Here is a 21,414-nt window from a genome sequence, read left to right as displayed (position 1 = left end):
GACTCATTGATTCAGAATATATATGGATACTTACATATATGTATATATATATATAACATATATACATATGTATTCAGAATATATATGTATACCTAATTAATATGGTCGAAATTATCTCATTGCCTGCGCATTTCGATTTTAATATACGCAATAGACTTTATTTTAAATTAAATTGTTTAAAAAATGTCTAAGAATTATTGCCGTTAGTTATATCAAATAAACTGTAAAGATGTCCAAAAATTCAAAATTAAATGACCAACAACAAGCATAATTGATAAAAATCTGTTATTCGGGTGTGTGGATGCTCAAAATAAAAGTATTTATGCTGAACCCTCTGAATTATCTAAACGCTTATTCACGCCATTAATTTAATACAATTGCTGAAGTTGTAAAATTGCTTTTATTTGACCAGAAATTAAATAAAAGGAAATACACTTATAAATGGGCGACCGCTGAAAGTGACATATTGCTCGATAAAGATATTAAATTAAAATTTGAAATAATTTGATATTAAACACTTCTTAGAGACGCCAATTACATTTTGTCCTTTTGAAGATGACCCAAATGAGCTGCCTAAGTTTTGTAATAAAACAACAAAAAAATATATATATATATATCATTTTAATTAATTAATTACATGATATACGTACAAGTTTATATACATGTGTGTATTTGTGAAATCTATCTTTTCCAACTAAATTTACTTTTTACACAGGATTTCAAAATGTAAAGCAACATATTGTGCATAAGACTAGATTTTTATGTTACTTCACAAGTCATTTAATATACTTACGTATAGTATTTATTGTTTTAGCATCAATTTTATAAAAAGAAGTTTCCTGAAGTCCTTATAAATGTTTGTAAATGTACTATAAACTTCTGTAACTTCAAAATAATGATCCACAATCAAAATTGTCAATTTGCGTGTATATAAATATCAATATAAATACTGATGTAATACCTTGTATACAGAAAGATATTTAGTAATTAAACCTTTAAGTACAATTGTACACGAATTAGTGGATCTTAATCAGACCAGATCTTAAAATGATTTGACATAACATCGTCAGCTTTATGATTTTGATTTTTAAGTTCTCATAAAATATTCATGATGAAATCAATATATTATAACTTTCGAACTTATATGGCAATTCCTTTTAATGCTATACAAGTTTACAATTTGAAATGTTAATATGTGTATAACTGAGTCTACTGGGACATTTGGGATAGCAGATCAGTCAGATAGTTGATGCCATTACATATATGAATTATTTTAAATAAATACTCAAAACAATCGTATGCGCTTGCTTATTTTAGAAACCAAATCATCTGTGGCTAAGAGTTATGAATTTAAATAATCTAGTCTGAAGACATTTAAAAGCCATTTATGTATATGTAGAAGTAGTGTGCGGTGTTTTGATATCTCCGTCAATGTCAATCTTTATGCTTTCATTTGTAATCCGTAACTCAATATAGGTTGGAATTTATAGATCGATGAAGTTCGTTGTACTGGGTGCTGCCTATATGAGTGAACGCGGTATTGTAGTAATGGTACTTAGTATCCCGTCGCCATACTAACTATATATGCGAATATATTTTTGGTTTGTGATGCGTTTTTTAAATGCAACCACTGCAATGACTTCATGAGTTTGATTGATTCTGTTGCGGTTGGACTTCTTGTAATACGTTCGCGCTCGCTGTCTGTATATCTTCATTGACTTGACGTTGTTGTAGGTGGTGCGACAATGTTTCATTTTAACAACGATTGGAACTGAGGAACTGGTGATATTTGGCGCTGTAGAGTTTGCATTGGTTGCTGCCACTGAAGCGGCTGCTAGGCGAAAAGCCGCTTCTGTGTGGGATCGCAAAATCGCCTCGGCTTGCTGATGCATTCTTAGTGTGGTTTCCGGGTTATGGCTGTGGCTATGCTGGTGATGGTGCTGGGGATGATGATGTGGTGGTCCCTGATGGGAAGAAGCCTGTGCAAAATTCGTGGATTGAAGTTGATGATGATGTAATGGCTCCAATTGATGCATTCCACCAAGACCAGAATCCAGAGAGTTGCGCATCATACTTATCATTACTGATGAGGTGTTGTCAGCTTGAATTTGCAAACTAGGTACATTAATCGTGGGTGAACGCTGATTGTTATTACTAGCTCCGGTACTAGTGCTACCAGGCTGGGTCTGTTGTTGGCCACCATGTGGCGACAACAGCTGAGGCAAATGAGGTATTTGGTGTTGGTTTTGATGATGATGTTGGTGTGGAGCCTGCTGTTGCTGATTTGGCTGTTGCCGCTGTATTTGTTGATCTGCGTGCTATAAAATAAATAAAATGTTTTGAAATTTACAAATAAAAATTCCATAAATTAATTAAATTTAAACTTAATTTATTCGTTTCTTATGCAACGTGATCTATTCTTTTTATACCCGCTACCCATAGGGTAGAAGGGTATTATAACTTTGTCCCGACAGGAAATGTATGTTACAGGTAGAAGGAGGCATCTCCGACCCTATGAAGTATATATATTCTTGATCAGCGTCATCAGCCGAGACAAGCGTAAGCTAGAGTAGATTTTTGGTATTTACAGTAATAACTATAGTAATTCTGATTCCTGAAAATTTGGTTGCGATCAGGTAAAAAACGCAAAAAGCCTACTTAGGGGTCTTAGTTGGTTTGGCTGGCAATCTGGTATATTGTGCAGTCTATGGTATATTTTAAATGCGGTACTATATTTGTCATATCTTTAGTATTTTGTAGTATTTTTTGTATATTTTGAAAATAATATCGCAATATTTTGCTTTTATTCAAAATATGTAGCGAGTATCTCAAAGTCGAGCGCTTTCGAGTAGCTTTCTTACTTGTTGTTCCTAATCTGTTGGGCTGGTGATACACGATATAGCCGCATTCACCTTTCTGTACGAACGCATATTTATATGAGAGATTTACATTTTATTGCTAAATAAAGTTTTTGGGTTTTACTAATTTATTGGACAATTTGGTATATATTGTACTACTTTGTATATTTTAATGTAATGGTATATTGTTATATCAAATATACGTTTTGGTATATTCATTTTGATTATTTTAAATACAATGTCACACGGTTGAGTTTCAGCTTGTAGTCTAAAGCCGGGTCTAAAGCTGCAGATACAGTGCCTGATTATTATTGAAATTGTTTTGAAAAGCTAGTTCATACTATATTACAGATGTCTGGTTCTCGTTAATGCTCCAAATAGTAATAACTCAGAGACTTGCCTACTTGAATAAGTTATTTTACCTGTTGCGTTTGTGGATTTACAGTATTGTTCATTCGCATGGCGGCGGCTAGATTAACAACTGCCGCCTGGACAACCGCACTGCCCGAGTTAGCAGTGACAACGGCATCAATGGAGTCATCTTGAGAGCGTGAACCATGAGAAGAGGCAGCGACAGCTGCTGCGGCGGCTGAAGCAGCTGCCATTAGAGACATTCGATTTGCATGCAGCTGCTCGGCATGCTCCATGCTAAACTGACTTGAATTGGGCAAATGAAGCTCGCTTAAATTCAAATTGATTTTACTTGAGTTGCAGTTGTTGTTGGTATTATTGTTGTTCACGCTATTATTGTTATTGTTTAGATTAGTCATGTTGTTGTTGTGATTGTTGTTTTCATTCTCACTCAAACCCTGATCCCCGTCTTGTTCCTGATCGGATGCAGACGATGAGGACAATCGCCCATTCGACGAACACTCTGAATTCGCCGAAGGCGATGGGCATAATGAGTTTGAGCCACCAGCTCCAGATAGACCAATTCCAATCGATGGCAACATGCTCGCCGTATCCCGAATCCCAGCTGAAGTCAATGAAGCTGCCAATAAAGAATCGCGTTCTCGTTGTTCTGCTGCCGCTCGCGACTTAAATGGTAAATAATAAAAAAAGTAGTCAGCTTGTAAATATATTTGTTTATGCAAACTGCAAGTTTCGATAACAACAATAGCTTGGTACAGAGAGTTAGACTCATACGTACAAAGACTCGCATAGGTAAAATATTTTTAGATGTATTTTTGTTCTTAGTACTTACCAAAACATATTGAGCAGCAAACTGATGTTTGGGATCCATGCGCATATGGTCCATATGGGTAAGAAGTCCTGGAAAGCGCAACCATTTTTGTAATGATTTTTGTTTGTAACTTAGTGCCATAAGATTTATGTTTAATAAACAAATACAAAATAAATAAAAAATCTTTTTCAACATTCAACTTCACTGTAAACTGAAAGCCCCTATTGGCTACATTGTATAATTTATAACTTCTATTAGTAAGAGCTTTCATTGTCGCATAATTAATTTTAATTAATTATTATTTTTATTAGTGCAACTATAATTGCTAGACTTTTCTTAATCGAGTTGTTCGGAAAAATTTGGCTTCACTGTTACTTGGATACTCGTATGCTCACCGTTCTCGTTTGTGAAGACGGCCTGGCAGACAGAACACGGCCACATTCGAAGACTATTAGTAAGTTGTGCGGTCTCGGCATGACAGGCCAAATGTTTTCGCAAGGATCCTTCGTTTACATAGTGCTTGCCACATACGGGGCACGGATGATTCGCGGTTCTCCGTTTGCCCAGATAACTTTCATGCAGACTTGGTGTCGATGGTAGGCCACAATTCAATTCAGAGGTGCATTGAGAGGCGAGCGCATTTGGACCAGCGCAAACATTGCCATTCGCACCTTGGGATCCATTGTTACATTGACCAGCTACAAATGATGATAAACGAAATTTATTAATTTAACCTCTCCGAAATGCACTTGCAGTCCCATTCGGAATGGCTGTTGAAAGTGTACCATTCGCTCCGACAACAGAAAATCAGACCTTGCTGTTTCTGAAAACTTACATGACTCATTCGGCGGTGGTGTTTTTCTTTGTGAACAAGTTTCATGTGATCCATTAAAGCCTCGGTGCCAAGGAAGAGTTTATGACATATGGGACAAGATGTGGCATTCGGACCACCGATCAGTGCTGCATGCTGCTGCAAGACACCAAGATGCAGCTGTAGCTCCTGATAAATTTCACAGCATTGATCATGATGTAATGCACGATTCCATTGCATTGCAGTGAGTGCGCAATACAAACGATTGCGAATGATGAACGATGAGTATTTGACCAGCAACCAGAAACACAAAAGGAATACAATGCTACATTTGAGATGAATGTGATTGGTTGGTGTCGATATTGTAATTGCTATTTCGAGTTTATTGTTGAATTTTTGAGTGTTTGGTAATAAGTGTTTTTGATAACCGGTAACAACAAAATAAATTTTCACGCACCTTGGAAGTGTGCGTTCGCAGGCTTGATTCTGTTGCGAAACCTTTGCCACATATATTGCAGTGAAAGGGACGATTCTTAGCGCGTTCTACCTGGGCATCGTGATTTCGCAGATGTTGTTGTAGATTTGAGAGCTGTATGAAAGCTCGACCACAATCAGGCAAGTGACACTTGTATGGACGCTCCCCTGCAAGCAATATTATATATATGATTACGTCGATATCACTGGATAATGGAGAAAAGTTTTATTTAAGACAATCCGTTTTTCTTTTCATGTAATTAATTTACCAAGTCACTCACTGGTTAACAGAAATTTAAGCCACAGCTTAGGCACACTATTTAATATAGTTGTATTATACAGGAGTTTTCGATTATAATGTTTAACAAATATGTACATAATATACGCAATATTTATATATTATATGTTTATACCAGCTACATAAAGTAATAAATAAAATATTGACGATTCCTGAAAATTTGGTTGCAATCAGATTTTAGAATTTATTTAAAATATACTTTTTTAATACAAAAAACGCAAAGTGCAACGGGTCTTATTTTATTTGACTGACATTCTGGTATATTTTTTATTGTTATATTACTATATATTATATTATTTTAGTAATTTTCGGTACATTAATTCGTTATATTTTTAGAATTGTAGCTAACTTACTTGTTTATTTATTTATGTATCAATACTGTAGTAAATGTTATTAATTAAGAGATGGACGCATCTGTGTCATAGAAAAACTAGATACCTAAGTATCACAATTACGTGTTACAGATTTAACTTATACAATTAATTTTATTTGAACGCGCAATTAAATGAAAAATGAAAGGTCAGTGACGTATATATACTCACTTTGTCGGACGCTCGGTTGTTCTTTATTTGGGATGAGAGATGCAGAAGTAGTCAAAGGACTAAACCGTTTAAGCTACTTACAGTCACTTTGCATCAGAAAATGCAAATAAATAGTTACAAACTGTTGTCTCTGAGAGGATGGGAAAGGGGTACGACTCCGAATACCCCATTTACACTGTGGCGGCATAAGTAATGGCAAAGCACTTCGCACCTTACAACATTTATTTTGGTTGACACTTTAAAGCGTCTTAAATGCGAAGAGTACGTGCTATGCTAAGAAATTTCGTGATGGCACCCGTTAGTGCTCTTGTTACAGCAAGCACTGTAGCACTGATGTGTACCAGCCTGTGGCCGGGTTTGCTTAATGACCTCTCCATTATCTGATTTGGTTCGTTGCCCCATTTAGAATCTTAGAAATCGTTTGCGCCAGCCTTTATCCTTTACACAGTCTAATTACTCAATCCAAAACAAGGTAAACGAAATCGAAACCCATTTTTATTCCCGTACCTAAAGAGATAGAAATGACAGCCAGTTTCGCGCTACCACAATCCGTGAAGTTGGAAGTGAAGTTCGCTTAAGTTTGGCAGGATACCGTTCAGCATTACTGCCTGCTGGTAAAAGAAACTGGTTTTTAATTAAATCCCATTTCATTTCGTTTTGAGGAAATTATGCAAAGAAAATAAATAAATGAGTGAGAAGTCCAAATAACAAAAATATTTAGGATAACTGAAAAATTGCAATCAGGTGTGAATATAATTTGCTTGAAATAAGCGGAAAGACGCAAAAAATCCGAACAAAATATAATACAAATTATATTCAATGCAGCTAATGACACTGAATAATTTTCGACAGCAAGACGGCCATCCCTTTACATTTGATTTCTTCACAAATATATGACACTGGTCAAAATAAATGTGCATAAACGCATAATTGTCTATGATCCGGAATAAGTCAAGTCAGCTGTAGACAGATTTAACAGATACTTAAAGATTTAATATTTAATTTTTATTTATTATTTAATTTATATACATATATCCACAATATTCTTCTCTTCAAATAAGTATAGCGGATAACTCACAGTATACCACACTACTGTATACTTTTTATAGTTAGTATTTTATTAATAAATACACATATAACTACATTTTACGTGTATACATAAATTACAATGTAAGCTTCCGATTTTTGGCAGTGCATTTCCCTTGTATTTGTATTGTCCTATGGGACTCTCAAAAAAAAAACAAGTAAGAAAGTTACAGTCGAGTTTGCTCGACTGTGAGATACCCGCTACCCAATTTTGAATAAAAGTAAAATATTGCGGTATTTTTTCGAAATATACAAAGAAAATACTAAAAAATATACCAATTTGTATATTTGGTATATCGATATATTATCACTTTCAAAATATACAATAGACGGCACAATGTACCAGATTGTCGGCCAAAGCAACTAAGAACCCTAGTAAGTAGGCGTTCTTGCCCATACAAAAGTATTTCTTTAATACCCACAGACAGACGGACATTGCTAGATCGTCTTGGCTGTTGATGCTGATCAAGAATACATTTACTTTATAGGGTCGGAGATGCCTCCTTCTACCTGTTACATACATTTCCTGCCGGCACAAAGTTATAATACCCTTCTATGGGTAGCGGGTATAAAACTTAAAATGTCACAGCTGGTGGGGACTGTGAATGTCGCGACGAAAAGCACTCAAAGTTTATTTAATTACCATTGCAATTTTGCCGTTTTACCATTAAGCATTGGCCACTCAGTCTTACGAAAGAAATAAACGGTCGTAAGATTTCACCAAGTACATACATAGTTGTTACAGACGATATTGGAAAAAAATATTTGATATGCAAAAGAGATCAGACTAAGTTTGTACCTACAGGAAACATTTGTAACACATACAAGGAGCCTCCAACCCTATGAAGTATATATTCTTGATCACCATCAACAGTCGAGTCGATATAGACATATCTGTCTGTCTTCCTATCCGTATGAAACACTGTAACTCAGAGACTATTAAAGATAGACCTTTAATTTTGTTATTGTTGCACACAAATCACGCAATTATCAAAAATCGAGTAGCAATCGCAATTTGAAGACTAAAGTTGTGATTTTTGTTATATACAATAAAAGCTGGTCTTTATGATTCGTAAAAATTTGGAATATTTTAATTGGTTAGGAAAGGCTGCTGCAGTTGCTTTGATTGACAACTTGTAGTATTTTTCAGTATATTATTTACTTTATGCAACTATAAAATATACATTTATGATGAAAGAAACATCTTCGCCAATATAAAACAAGTAACAAAGTTACAGTTGAGTGTGCTCGACTGTGAGATACCCGCTACCCATTTTGAATAAAGAAAAATATTGTAGTCATTTTTCAAAATATACCATAAATACAAAATACTCAAAATATACCAAAATGTATATATAAATATACCATAGACGGCACAATGTACCCGATTGTCGGCCAAAGCAACTCAGACCCCTAGTAAGTATTCGTTTTTGCCCATACAAAAGTATTTCTTTAATAACTTCCATAATTTTTATCTGATCGCAACCAAATTTTCAGGAATCACAATTACTATAATTGTTATTGCATATACCAAAATTCGCTATAGCATTAAAATTACGCTTGTTACTCGATTTTTGATTTGCGGGGGCGGAAGTGGGCTTGGCAAAAATTTGAAACAAACTTGATCTGCGTGCAAACATAACAAATGCTGTAGAAAAATTATAGCTGTATCTCTTATAGTCTCTGAGATCTAGTGTTTCAAACGGACAGACGGACAAACAGACAGACAGAGAGACGGACAGACGGGCATGGCTAGATCGTCTCGGATAATTAAGAACTAGCTAGTTCAAATACAACGTGATATGAAACAAGAAAGCTACAGTCGAGTGTGATTAACTGTGAGATACTTGTTATCCATTTTGAATAAAAGCAGAACAGTGCGGTATTATTTCTAAAATATACCACGAAAATATTAAAATATACCAAAGACTATGTTGTAGGTATATTGATATAGTACCACTGAAAATCTACCATAGAGTTCAAAATACATTTTTGAAACAGTCAGTCAAAGCAAATTAAAAAGGGGTTTTTGCCATACAAAAGTATTTTTTAAATACCTTCTAAAATTTTTATCTGATCGCAAAAAATTTTCAGGAATTATAATTATTGTAGTTATTTTTGTATGTACCGAAAATCGACTCCTAGGTTTAATATTTTTCTCTTAATTTGATTTGCGGGGCGGAAGTGGGAATTGAAATTTGAAAGTGGATAGTGATTTAAAAAGCAAAATCTATATTGTCCAAAGAAAATAACTTTTTACACTATTCGCTTAATTTTCAACTTGTTAGCTCAAATATCATAATGTGTTGGAATTTTTCTGACATTTAATGAGACTCACTTAAAATGAAGAAGCTTATGCCATATTATAGTGTGAAACTAAATGACAATCACAAACAAGTAAGAAAGTTACAGTCGAGTGTGCTCGACTGTGAGATATCCGCTACCCATTTTAATAAAGGCAAAATATTGCGGTATTATTTTCAAAATATACCGAAAATACGAAAAACACTAAAAATATACCAAATGGTATGTTTGGTATATCGATATAGTACACCATTCAAAATATACCATAGACGGCACAATATACCAGATTGTCAGCCAAAGCAACTAAGACCCCTAGTAAGTAGGCGTTTTTGCCCATACAAAAATATTTCTTTTATAACTTCCACAATTTTTATCTGATCGCAACCAAATTTTCAGGAATCATAACTACTATAGTTGTTATTGTATATACCAAAAACCGCTACCCAAAGGGTAGAAGGGTATTATAACATTGTGCCGGCAGGAAATGCATGTAACATGGAGAAGGCGGCACCTCCGACCCTATAAAGTATATATATCTTGATCAGAGGCAACAGCCGAGACGATCTAGCCATGTCCGTCTGTCCGAATGAACACCTAGATCTCAGAGACTATAAGAGATAGATCTATAATTTTTATGTTTGCACGCAGATCAAGTTTATTTCAAATTTTTGCCCCGCCCACTTCCGCCCCCGCAAATCTATCTATCTATGGTTGAGATTGTCAAAGTTATTAAAGACGTCTGTTGACGCTGATCAAGAATATATATACTTTATAGGTTTGGAGATGCCTCCTTCTACATGTTACCGGCACAAAATGTAAAAATTATATTTGGTGGAACGATAATTTCTTGTCAGTTATTGGTTGTCTCTTATAGCGTGTAAATTTAAAAAATCGGAGCGCAGCAATTATTTTAATTTTTGTTGTTAGTGACTATATAACCGATTTCGATCAAAGCTAAATTTCATACAAAAAAAAACGAATACAAATTTGACCAATTTCTGTAAAAGAAAATGCGTTTACAAATTGTAATGGTGGTGTCGGTAATATTATGGTAGTAGTTGTGACATTTGTGAGGTGTACAGCATTTTTAAGTTGTATAATAATACTTGCGAACATAAGTACATACCGGTATGAAGCCGCGTGTGCTGCTGGACATGGGATAGCTGCTTAAATCTACGATCACAGTAGGAGCATTTGTAGGGCTTTTCACCGGTGTGGACGCGTATATGTTGTACCAATTGATGGTTACTGGAGAAGCTTTTCATGCACTGCTGACATTGATGTGGCTTTGTTTCAGTTCCCAATCCGGATGCACTGGTGCTGCTGCCCATGTTGGCCGCCGAATTGGTTGCAACCCCTTGTGCCCCAAGGCCGACACGAGGAATTTGCTGTTGGATCTGCTGCATGGCGCTCTTGTGCATGAAAAGCTGAAAAAATGTATGGAACGAAAGAAGAAGAAATCGGCAATCGGTTATGAAAAGAATCTAGTCCCTGTCCTTCAACGGTCAAAAACTTTTACCCGAATCGGAATTTACGAAGTATGCTAAAAATTGCACAATGAAGCTGTTTACATATGTGTCTAAAATGAATTCTTAACTCCAGGTGAGAAGTAGGTGGGGTAATTTACCATGACTTAAGAATTGATTTTAGACACATGCATTAATGGTGGCATTAATTTTCTTTCAGCTATATATAATTATAATTCCGAAATTGGACGTCGCTTTGTGCAACCAAAAATTTATCCGACCTAATGTACATACATATGTGGTTCACCCTACTTCTACTCTGTTCTATATAATTCAATGTATGTGTATGTTTGTGTGGGTATACATATATGTAAATCTGGATCAAATTGAAGTATATATAAGCAAGCACGTTCAGCAGTCATACTAGCAAAATTAAATTGAGCCATTCAACTTAAAATAGATTGAAAAGAAACCGTTTTACATAAATACAAAGGTGTTAATATTTGTATTTATGATTGAATAGTATTTAAAACATAATTATCTACACAGAAAATATAAACTTGATGCACAGTAATTACTGAGAGGTTTTTCTTCGATTCTGTCTTAGCTTATTTTGATAACTGAAATGCTAAAGCCATTTGCCACAATTATATGTTTTATTTTACTTATTCGTTCTTAACGGTGACTTTTACTCACATTATTTTTTTTTTTTAATTTTTATAAAAATGTGTACCGTTGCATGTTGTACAAGACGAAAACAAGTCAGCAAAACAATTTCGATTCAACATTTTTGTCTTGTTTTTTAATATACATGTGTACATGCTAATTTTTTTATAAAATTGTTACTAGAACATTGTTGTTGTGCGGAAATTGGGATTATCGGTAAGACTAAATAAAACAAAACGAATAAAGATGTGGCCTTAAGCTTTTGCTGATTTTAATGTATTTCAAAAGGTATCAAGCAAAACCAAAATATAACAAAAACAAGTAAGAAAGTTACAGTCGATTGTGCTCGAATGTGAGATACCCGCTACCCATTTTGAATAAAAGCAAAATATTGCGGTATTTTTTCAAAATATTCAAAAAAAATACTAAAATGTATATTTGGTATATCTATACAGTACCTCATTCAAAATATACCATAGACGGCACAATGTACCAGATTGTCGGCCAAAGCAACTCAGACCCCTAGTACGTAGGCGTTTTTGCCCATACAAAAGTATTTCTTTAATAACTTCTATAATTTTTATCTGATCGCAACCAAATTTTCAGGAATCACAATTACTATAGTAATTAAAATTACGCTTGCTATTCGATGTTTTTTATTTGCGGGGGCGGAAGGGGTCGTGGCAAAAATTTGCGTGCAAACATAACAAATGCTGTTGAAAAAAATTATATCTCTATCGCTTATAGTCTCTGAGATCCAGTGTTTCATACGGATGGACAGACGACATGGCTAGAGCGTCTCGGCTGTTGACGCTGATCAAGAATATATATACTTTATATGGTCGGAGATGCCTCCTTCTACCTGTTACATACATTTCCTGCCAACAAAAGTTATAATACCTTTCTGCCCTATGGGTAGCGGGTATAACAATTAGCTTAAGTAAAATGTTTTTATCTGCATACATGTATGTATGAACAAAAATTAAATGTTGGAAAAAACCTTCATTCTCCAATTGAAGGTCAAGCAGACTCCATAAACTATATATAATAATTATAATTAATATTTAATATGCATAAGCTAAATTGGTAAGTCCTATTCTCAAAAAATGATTGATTATTGATATGCGGCTTGTTCAATGTGCGACAGCAAATCATATCGGAAGGATTGGACGATTATTAAATAATTCCAATATTTCCATATAGGAAATATTTAAAATGTTTTTGACAACTACTGCAAAAAATGTTAATTCTAAAACCGCCCAACATGAATTTGTTAGAAACAAGTAAGAAAGTTACAGTCGAGTGTACTCGACTGTGAGATATCCGCTACCCATTTTGAATAAAATAAATATATTTTGCGATATTTTTCTCAAATTATACCGAATATATTGCAGAAATACTAAAAATATACACAATGGTATATTTTGTATATCGATATAATACCGCATTCAAAATATACCGTAGACGGCACAATATACCAGATTGTCAGCCAAAGCAACTAAGACCCCTTGTAAGTAGTCGTTTTTGCCCATACAATAGTATTTACTTAATAACGTCGACCATTTTATCTGATCGCAACCAAATTTTCAGGAATCAGAACTACTAGTTATTATTGTATATACCAAAATTCGCAACTCTAGCTTTACGCTTGTTATTCGATTTTTGATTTGCGGGAGCAGAAGTGGGCGCGGCAAAAATTTGAAACAAACTTGATCTGCGTGCAGAAATCTACAGAAATCATAAATATTTTTGTTATTATTGTACAATCAAGCAAGTGCTGTCGATATAAATAAATAGCAATAAGCGATAGAGAGAAATGGGAATAAATAACTAAAGTTGAATGTCGTGGATGACAATGACCAAGCGAAGCAGGTAGTAAGTGGAAACTAGTAAATCGAGACGAAAGGGGCCAGTCACAGGCGGAACTCAGTCAGGCCGCGAGCGGTTTCGGTGTTCTCTGGTTGGCTAGTACCTTGGTCCACAAAACGGTTTTGTTTGCACTATCGCCGATTCGCTATGGCTTTTCGTTATTTTACCGAGGCTCGACTGACTCTGTATTGTGTGTTCTATGCTGCAGTGCACTTTTTATTCATTTGGCTGGCACAGGGTGTTACCCGCCTTTTTAATTTCCCTACTACTATTTTTTTGACGCATCACCATAACTACAGGCTGCATTCGCTGTCCACCGTTCACAGGCCACCTACACAGCTGACCAACGACGGTGCTGCGAATTGCCCAGCAAATGAGATTGCTATAATGCCACCGTTATGGGTGGAAGAGCTCTGCATTTGTTTGAATTTGTGTCGTTGTGTATGGGTTTGCAAGTATGTGTTAGTGAGTGTGCGAGAGTATGTGTGTAGGGGTAAAAGAAAATGTAAATGAGTGTGAATGAGTGGAGTGCTGGACAATACATAGTTGTTGCTTGAGGGGAAATAAAGTATGTTGACGACTTCAGGGGTAAATTATAGAGCCTCACAATGTTAAGCAAGCATTGCAAGTATGGATTGTTGTGTTTGTGCTTCACTTTCTTGCACTTCAAACTAATATGAGTTAGTATATATATAGTAATTTATGTATGTATATACCTGCAAAATTGAAAACATCACCAATATTTCTACATTTTTTGTTGATCATATAATAATATTAAATAATATTCTAAGAACTAATTTGTTATATATTTTTTTGCTATTTAATAAAAGTTAAAATGGGATGTTTTACTATATAAGCGTTTTTAGTGTCACAATGTGAAAGTGGTGTTATTTTTAAATTGTGCAGCTTATATATATCAATAAATAAATAAACCTAGTAATACTCTAGAGTAACAAATGTTGATGAAACAATTTTAAAAGTAAAATTTGTTTCCTATATCGTTAATGTATTATAGAGTTTATATTTATTGACAATAGTAACATCAGTTACTATCAATAGTTAATATTATGTGTCTCTATAATTTACACCTATCATCAACAAGTAAAGTACATAGAATTTATCCTATCGTTGTAATCGAATGTGAAAAGTCTTTAAGTGTAAAAAACATTTGCGTATGTTTTACATGCTAATTAGGGCAACGCTTGCACAATAGTTATTAAAACCAATTAAAAAAAACTTTTATATATCGATAAGCGGACAAAGAATGATATTGAGAGATGCCTCATTCTGCGTGTCTCATTCATAGGATGTTCGAACTTAGGATGAATAAACATCTCCCCAAAGTTGGGGTGTTTTTTCATTATGGGTGTTAGAGTATAAGAAAACACACATACAGACAGAAGGAGGCATCTCCGACCCTATAAAGTATATATATTCATGATCAAGGTTAACAGTCGAGACGCTGTAGCCATGTGCGTCTGTCTGTATGAACACGTACATAGATCTCAAAGATATAAGGGACAACATTTGTTATATTTGCATGCAAAAAACTTTGCCTAAAAATTTTGCCACGCCCACTTCCGCCCCGCAAACCGAAAAAATTGAATAACAAGTGTAATTTTATGGCTAAAGTCGGGAATACATACAATAATATCTATAGTCTTTCTGTTTTCTGAAAATTATGCTGCAATCATACAAAAAATGTATTAAAGAAAAATGTATGTAAGGGGAAAACGCCTACTGTCTAGGGTTCCTTTGGCTGACAATCTGGTATATTTCTGGTATATGTAGCACTGTTTCAATTTACCTAAAAAAACCTTGGTATATTTTCAGTATTTTGCTGTATATTCGTTTAGTATATTTTTATTCAAAATGGGTAGCGTTGCACACTCCACTGTAGCTTTCTTTCTTGTTTGTCGTAGGGTCATGCAGTGTTCTGCTCTGTCTTGTCTTGAATAGAATATTATATGTCTTGAATATTATATGCGCGTTAGATTTCATTTGATTTGGCTAACTTTAAATGTATAGATACACTTCAGTTTTCTGGTTTTTCTGCTTAGATAATACTAAAAGAAATTCAAATGTAATAATAAAATGACTAAACAGAAACAAAAATCAAATTAAAACATATTAATTATTGTTAAAAAATATGAAAATAACATTTATTAAAACCAAATTACTTTGATTTACAAAGATAAGAATGTTTATTATTGTTAAACTTATATTATAATTTATATGGTCTGCGTAAAAATATATCTACTAAAAGTTTCTATAAATTGGTATTATTTAATTGCACATATCTGTTCCTTTGAAAAGTAAAAATAATAATAATATAAGTGGTATATGTGACTCTTTCAAAATTTAAATGGCGGGAGGAGCGGTGTCAAAATAGGAAGACAAGCTAAATATTTGTAGATGTACAGTAATAGTTGCAATTCTTCTAGAGTAACATTTAGAATATGGTATATGGGTAATTCCAAAACGGAATTTGTCCCGTGCGAGACTCTTTACATTGAAAATTACATAAACTGAAACAATTTTGAAAATAAGAAAAGTTTATTTTTATAGCTCTAGATAAGTACTTTAATTAGAGCTAAGAATGGTTTTGGAATTTTTTTCTGTTTTGTTTTCTGATGTGATAATTGCAAAAATTAACCGATTCGTACGGAAAACCAAAAATGAACGAAATTATATATTTTATCGGAAAATCAATCTTAGCTCTAAATACAGTGCTTATCTAGAGCTTTAAGAATAACATTCACTTATTTTTTAAATAACGACGTTATACCCGGAAGACGAACTTATATTCAAAATTGGTAGCGGGTATCTCACAGTCGAGCACACTCGACTGTAGCTTTCTTACTTGTTTTTATGGTTGCCATGTTCGTCATAGGTTTTAAGATAAAACAAATTAATTTTTAATCAAAGAAAAAAATGTATAAATTTAATTTAATAGCATGGTTTTTCCATAATAAATCGTATACCTTTATGTTCTTTAGCATAAGCTAAGGCGTCAGCTAAAACTAACAGAGAGTAGTGAGAATGTAAGAACCTTCGTGTCGCTGCACGCACGCAAGTTTGCCGATCACTGATAAATGCATACATTTCTAACAGCGTCGATTGATACTTAAATTTGTTGGCATTATTTTGCTGTATTTTTTTCGTCGCAATATCCGGTTGAACTGTGAAAAATTTCTTCGGTATAAGCGGTTTGTCGCTAAAAGCGGAGACGTACTAAGCGGAGGCCCTTTCATATAAGTTTGTATGGGGACCAACCAAGCCATCGAGTTTTCGTCGCAATAACCGGACGGACACTATAAACGGTGGCGTTATAACCGGATTCTACTGTATTATATTATGGTATTATTATGGGATACCTATTCCATTCGAATTTGTAATTAACGTAACAAATTTGTAATTTCAATAACTCGTCAGACATTCCAATGCATGCGCGTCCTACAAGAGTATAAATCTAGAGGATATGTACATATATGGTTAAGTGAGGTGAACGTTTTAATGTGCCCAACTACGTTTATAAGTATTTATATGGTATATGTGTATGTACATTAGCGTGTGCCGATGTCGAGTATCCAAATTTATATTTGTGTACAAAAGCAAGTACAATATGGCGAGTATTTGTGTGGCTGTGTATGGAATATGGTGTTTCTTCAACGTGGAAGATTACTATACACAACGGAAGAGATGCCAACTCACTCGTTGCAGGGTTGACCAACATTCTTCAAGGGTTCGTTCACTGATTGCGGCTGCGCTGCTCGATCTGGAGAGCTGAAGCTGTAAAAATATGTAAATAAAGAATATCATAAGTTATAAGATACGTGTACATATATACATGTCGTATCGTAAAGACAGCTATACTCAAGAGAGCTTTATTATAAGAGATCTGTTACCCTTTTGAGAGAATACAACAAATTCGTTCGTGTATTCACAATTTTAAAAAATTCTTTAATGAAACAGAGACACTATTGTTGTTTGTAGTCGCGAGCAATTTCCTAAGATATTGCTATTATAATAGGTAGTGGATTATTAATTATTTAATTAAATTTAAAAAAAAAATTAAATATTAATAATTTATAAAATCCTGTGTGTCTGTAAGCTTTCAACCCACATCCCTTGAAAATTAAATAAAATAAATATTTTAAGTCGCTAATCTAAGGGCGAATAATTTGGGAATGGGTTAAATGTCCGATTCGATAGTTTTTATTTATTAATGCATATATCTATTGTTAACTATTGAAAATTATTTCAAGCCTGAAATTATTTAATTAATATTGATCTTTATATTTTTTGAAAAAAAAAGTGCTTTGAGATTTTAAATAGTTAGTTAGGGGATAAGTCCCTCTGTGGTGAAAGGAAAATTAACTTTTTAACTTTAACTTTTAACTTTGGAATTTTATTTTATTTTTATAATATTCAATTGTCCCTTGAATAATATTCATTATTTCCAAGTTGGCTTTGCATCCCAAATAAATCCAATTGCGCATCTGTTCGAATTGTGTAAAGTCAAAGAAATATGTATATTGAGAGTGACAATGCATGAACAGTTCTGCTAATATCTCGGTTTGTGGTATATAAGATACTTTCTTACCCTTTGCCTTTTCATTATAATTCAGTTTAAATAATTAATATTAATCAACAATATGTACTCGTAAGCCTTATAAAATGTGCATCCAATTCATAAAACTACTCATATTGAAGTACTACCATATGTTAGTATGATATTTAAAAATTAATATGAACAAAAATTTGACAAGGCAAAATAATGTACGACATAATTTCTACGAGAAGGAATATTAAGGAATTTTGAAGAATTTTGAATTGAAAAATCAAATTACATCGTGCTCCTTTTCACAGTCAAGTATCATTCTAATAATTTTTATTATTTCAATTTTTAGATATTTTACGTTGCCGTAGATTGTCTATCGCGAAGTTTACAATAGTTATTTAACATAACAGGGGAGCCGAATTTGAATGTACATATGTATTATTTTTATTACGCGTCTAGAGATCGAGTTTGTTCCCCGTTTGGTATTGAATGGTATTAAATCCATTCATTCACTGGAGATAAAATTGGAAACAAAAGTAAATTATTTATCGCATTATTAGAATGAAACTGTTTGTTTTTTGCAAGTCACAGCATCTTGTATGTGTATATGGCTATACTACATACTTTTGCATATTTGTGTATTTGCATACAAACAACATGTGTGTGGACGAGTATGTATGTATGTGTGAATGAAGGTTGGCGCTCGTGCTTGGAGAGCACCTGAACCGGTCACGAATATTTCCTATATTTTTACAGTTAAGCGCTTTTCGATTTCAACTTCGAACACGATTAATGTTGTTTTTTCCGATTAAGTATAGAGCAGATAATGAAAATCACTTTTCCGCGACAAAAACACAACTATAGCGTTTCTTGTGAAATTTAGATTTTACTTGTAGTGGGACGACGCGGCAAAGTCACAACTCGACAACCTGACAGCCCGATGTCCTTTGGACTTCTGCCGGCAGACGCCTTCGCCTTATCCACAAACGGGATAGCAGTCTAAACGTCTTCTTATTTTATTCTATCGTAATTGTTAACGGCATCGTCGTCGACGCCAGCTTCTCTGCTGACTTTGTAACTAGCGCCAAATATTGCTTCTCTTTCTATTTCATCGGGAGCATCGTGTCCGTTCTATTATTGTTTTCTTTAAGAAATTATGCGCGAGTAGCATTCACGACAAAAAAATCAACTATAAAAAGGAGAAGAAAATGAAGCTTGTGCTCTCTGTTCCTCATCAAGTGCTGCGTTCAGTCAGACCAGGGGTCTAGCAGTGGTGGTTGTGGAGGGGAGGCAGTGTAGCGTCCGACGCAAGAATAGAAATAATGATTGTCGTTGTGTGCGTGTATGTATAAAACTAAACTTCCACTCACACCCGAAAACACAACCCACAAATTCCACCCCAGCCGTAAGTACACAGTCACGCTCACACTTATTCGTACGCGGAGACAAACATACATATGTATGTATACACAATCACCGTATAGCCAAAGGAGGAGAAATAACGAGTGTCAACAGGACGCGAATCGTTTTGAATAGGGGTTACTTGAAAAATTAAGTAAGCTGAAAACGTTTATGCTGCTCTCTCCCTTCCATCTCTCTTTCTGTCTTTAGCTCGCTCGCTTGCACTTGCTGACTGACCATCTCTCTCTCTCTCTCTCTCTCTCTCTCTCTGTCTTTCTATCTCTTTTTTTTTTGTCTTTGTTACATGAACACAAGCATAACATAGAAAGGAAATATAAACGAGATTGCGAAAGACTTTCTTATGACCATGCTAAAACTAAACCTAAAGAACAAGAAGCATTCATTTATTTATATGTATACATGTGTAACATGCAGCTTGCTTTTGTATATGTATGTATATAAAAACAACTGGAAAGTTGTCAGCAACCTGAGAGTAACAGAAACGGGGATATTAGAAGCTTGCAATGAACCCGAATAACTTGCCCGCTGAGAACACGTTCTATTAAGGGAAATGTGAGCTATCAGAGAACTGGATGGGAAATTTACGAGTGCTGCTTTTACTTTTTACTCCTCACTTTTTCTTTCTCTCTCGCTCACTCGCTTAATAATTATACACCCCATTCAGCAAAATGTGTGCGACTCTCTTTAAGTTATTCGATTGTTTGAAACTCTAAGAGACAAGTATTTTTCTCTTGGTAACTTCAAATGAATTTTCTAATGTGTTCAAGGTCACTCAGCATACGAGTCGAACACATATGGGAAATTTAGTGACAATCAAAATATTGTGGAAACCCTGCTGATCACTAGCAGTACTTTAACTATATATTGATAATGAAAATTATTCACAAAAGAGCCAATGACTGAGCCAATCTGCAATTGATGCAGAATCTACATTCTCCAATCCAGATCGTGTACTTAAAGTACTAGCTTTCAATTCATATATAAATAGAAGGTTACCTGAATCTCGTTGGCCAACTTTTCATTGCTGAACTTAATATCAGGCGTGGAACATCCGCCAGATGGTGTAATAGAATGCTGTGGGGATTGCTGACCTTGCGACATAGCCTTATTTGCATTCGTTATTGGTGTAGTGCTGCGATCCTGTTGCTGCTGATTATGTGATTGCTGATCCACCATGTGAACAGATCCAAAGAATCCGCTGCCACTGTAAGTCTCAGTTTCGGACTGTTGCTGACGAGGATCCGACTGCTGCAGTTGTCCATGTTCATGTTTCAGCTTCACTGGCAAACTTGATACGAGATGACTGTCAATTGAATTTGTGTTGTTGCTATTGCTTTGATTATGATTATTGAGGGCCGTTGATTTGAGATGTACCGCTGCTGCGGCGGCAGCAGCTGCATTGAATAGTAAATGATGGTTCGATGTTGACGTCGTTGTGACAACATCTTGTTCCGCTTCAAAATTGGTTGCTTCGCTAACATAACACTGTTGCTCTACTTGATGTTGCAATTGCATTTGCTGTTGATGATGTTGCTGCTGCGGTTGATGTTGCTGCTGCAGATGGCCTGTCTGCAATTTGTTGTTCAATGGCAGGTGGTTATTATTAGTAGTCGTTGCAGTAGTCGCGGGGTCGGATTGTTGCTTTTGCTGCTGATTGCCTGACGGCTGCGTATTAGGTTGTGGGTGCATAAGTGGAAGTTGATGATGCTGTTGCTGCTGCTGATGCTGCATTGTTGATGCAGCTTGTAAGGCAAACGGCACTCGGGCCTGCTGCCAAAAATCAGCTGAATCCATTTGAAACATCCACAAAATGTGAGCTTTATTTATTTTTCAGATACTGCACATATGTACATTTTGGGGTAAGGGTTAAA

At 34.8% G+C, this 21,414-nt stretch overlaps 1 protein-coding gene across 1 annotated transcript; it reads right to left on the bottom strand.

Annotated features, from left to right (window-relative positions):
- Positions 1-141: 141 nt before the first annotated feature.
- LOC133846882 (Krueppel homolog 1) lies at positions 142-21,370 on the bottom strand. Its single transcript, XM_062281592.1, is given in 9 exon segments — positions 142-2,318; positions 3,281-3,895; positions 4,063-4,130; positions 4,437-4,811; positions 4,891-5,041; positions 5,310-5,494; positions 10,683-10,983; positions 17,272-17,349; positions 20,540-21,370. Coding segments are annotated over 9 exon segments (3,324 nt in total). The 5' UTR covers positions 21,347-21,370; the 3' UTR covers positions 142-1,574.
- Between the last annotated feature and the right edge of the window lie 44 nt (positions 21,371-21,414).

This window comes from Drosophila sulfurigaster, chromosome 4, assembly GCF_023558435.1.
Source record: "Drosophila sulfurigaster albostrigata strain 15112-1811.04 chromosome 4, ASM2355843v2, whole genome shotgun sequence".
Lineage (NCBI taxonomy): Eukaryota > Metazoa > Arthropoda > Insecta > Diptera > Drosophilidae > Drosophila > Drosophila sulfurigaster.
The sequence above is the reverse complement of the archived record's forward strand: the minus strand, read 5'-3'. Positions and strand labels throughout refer to the sequence as shown.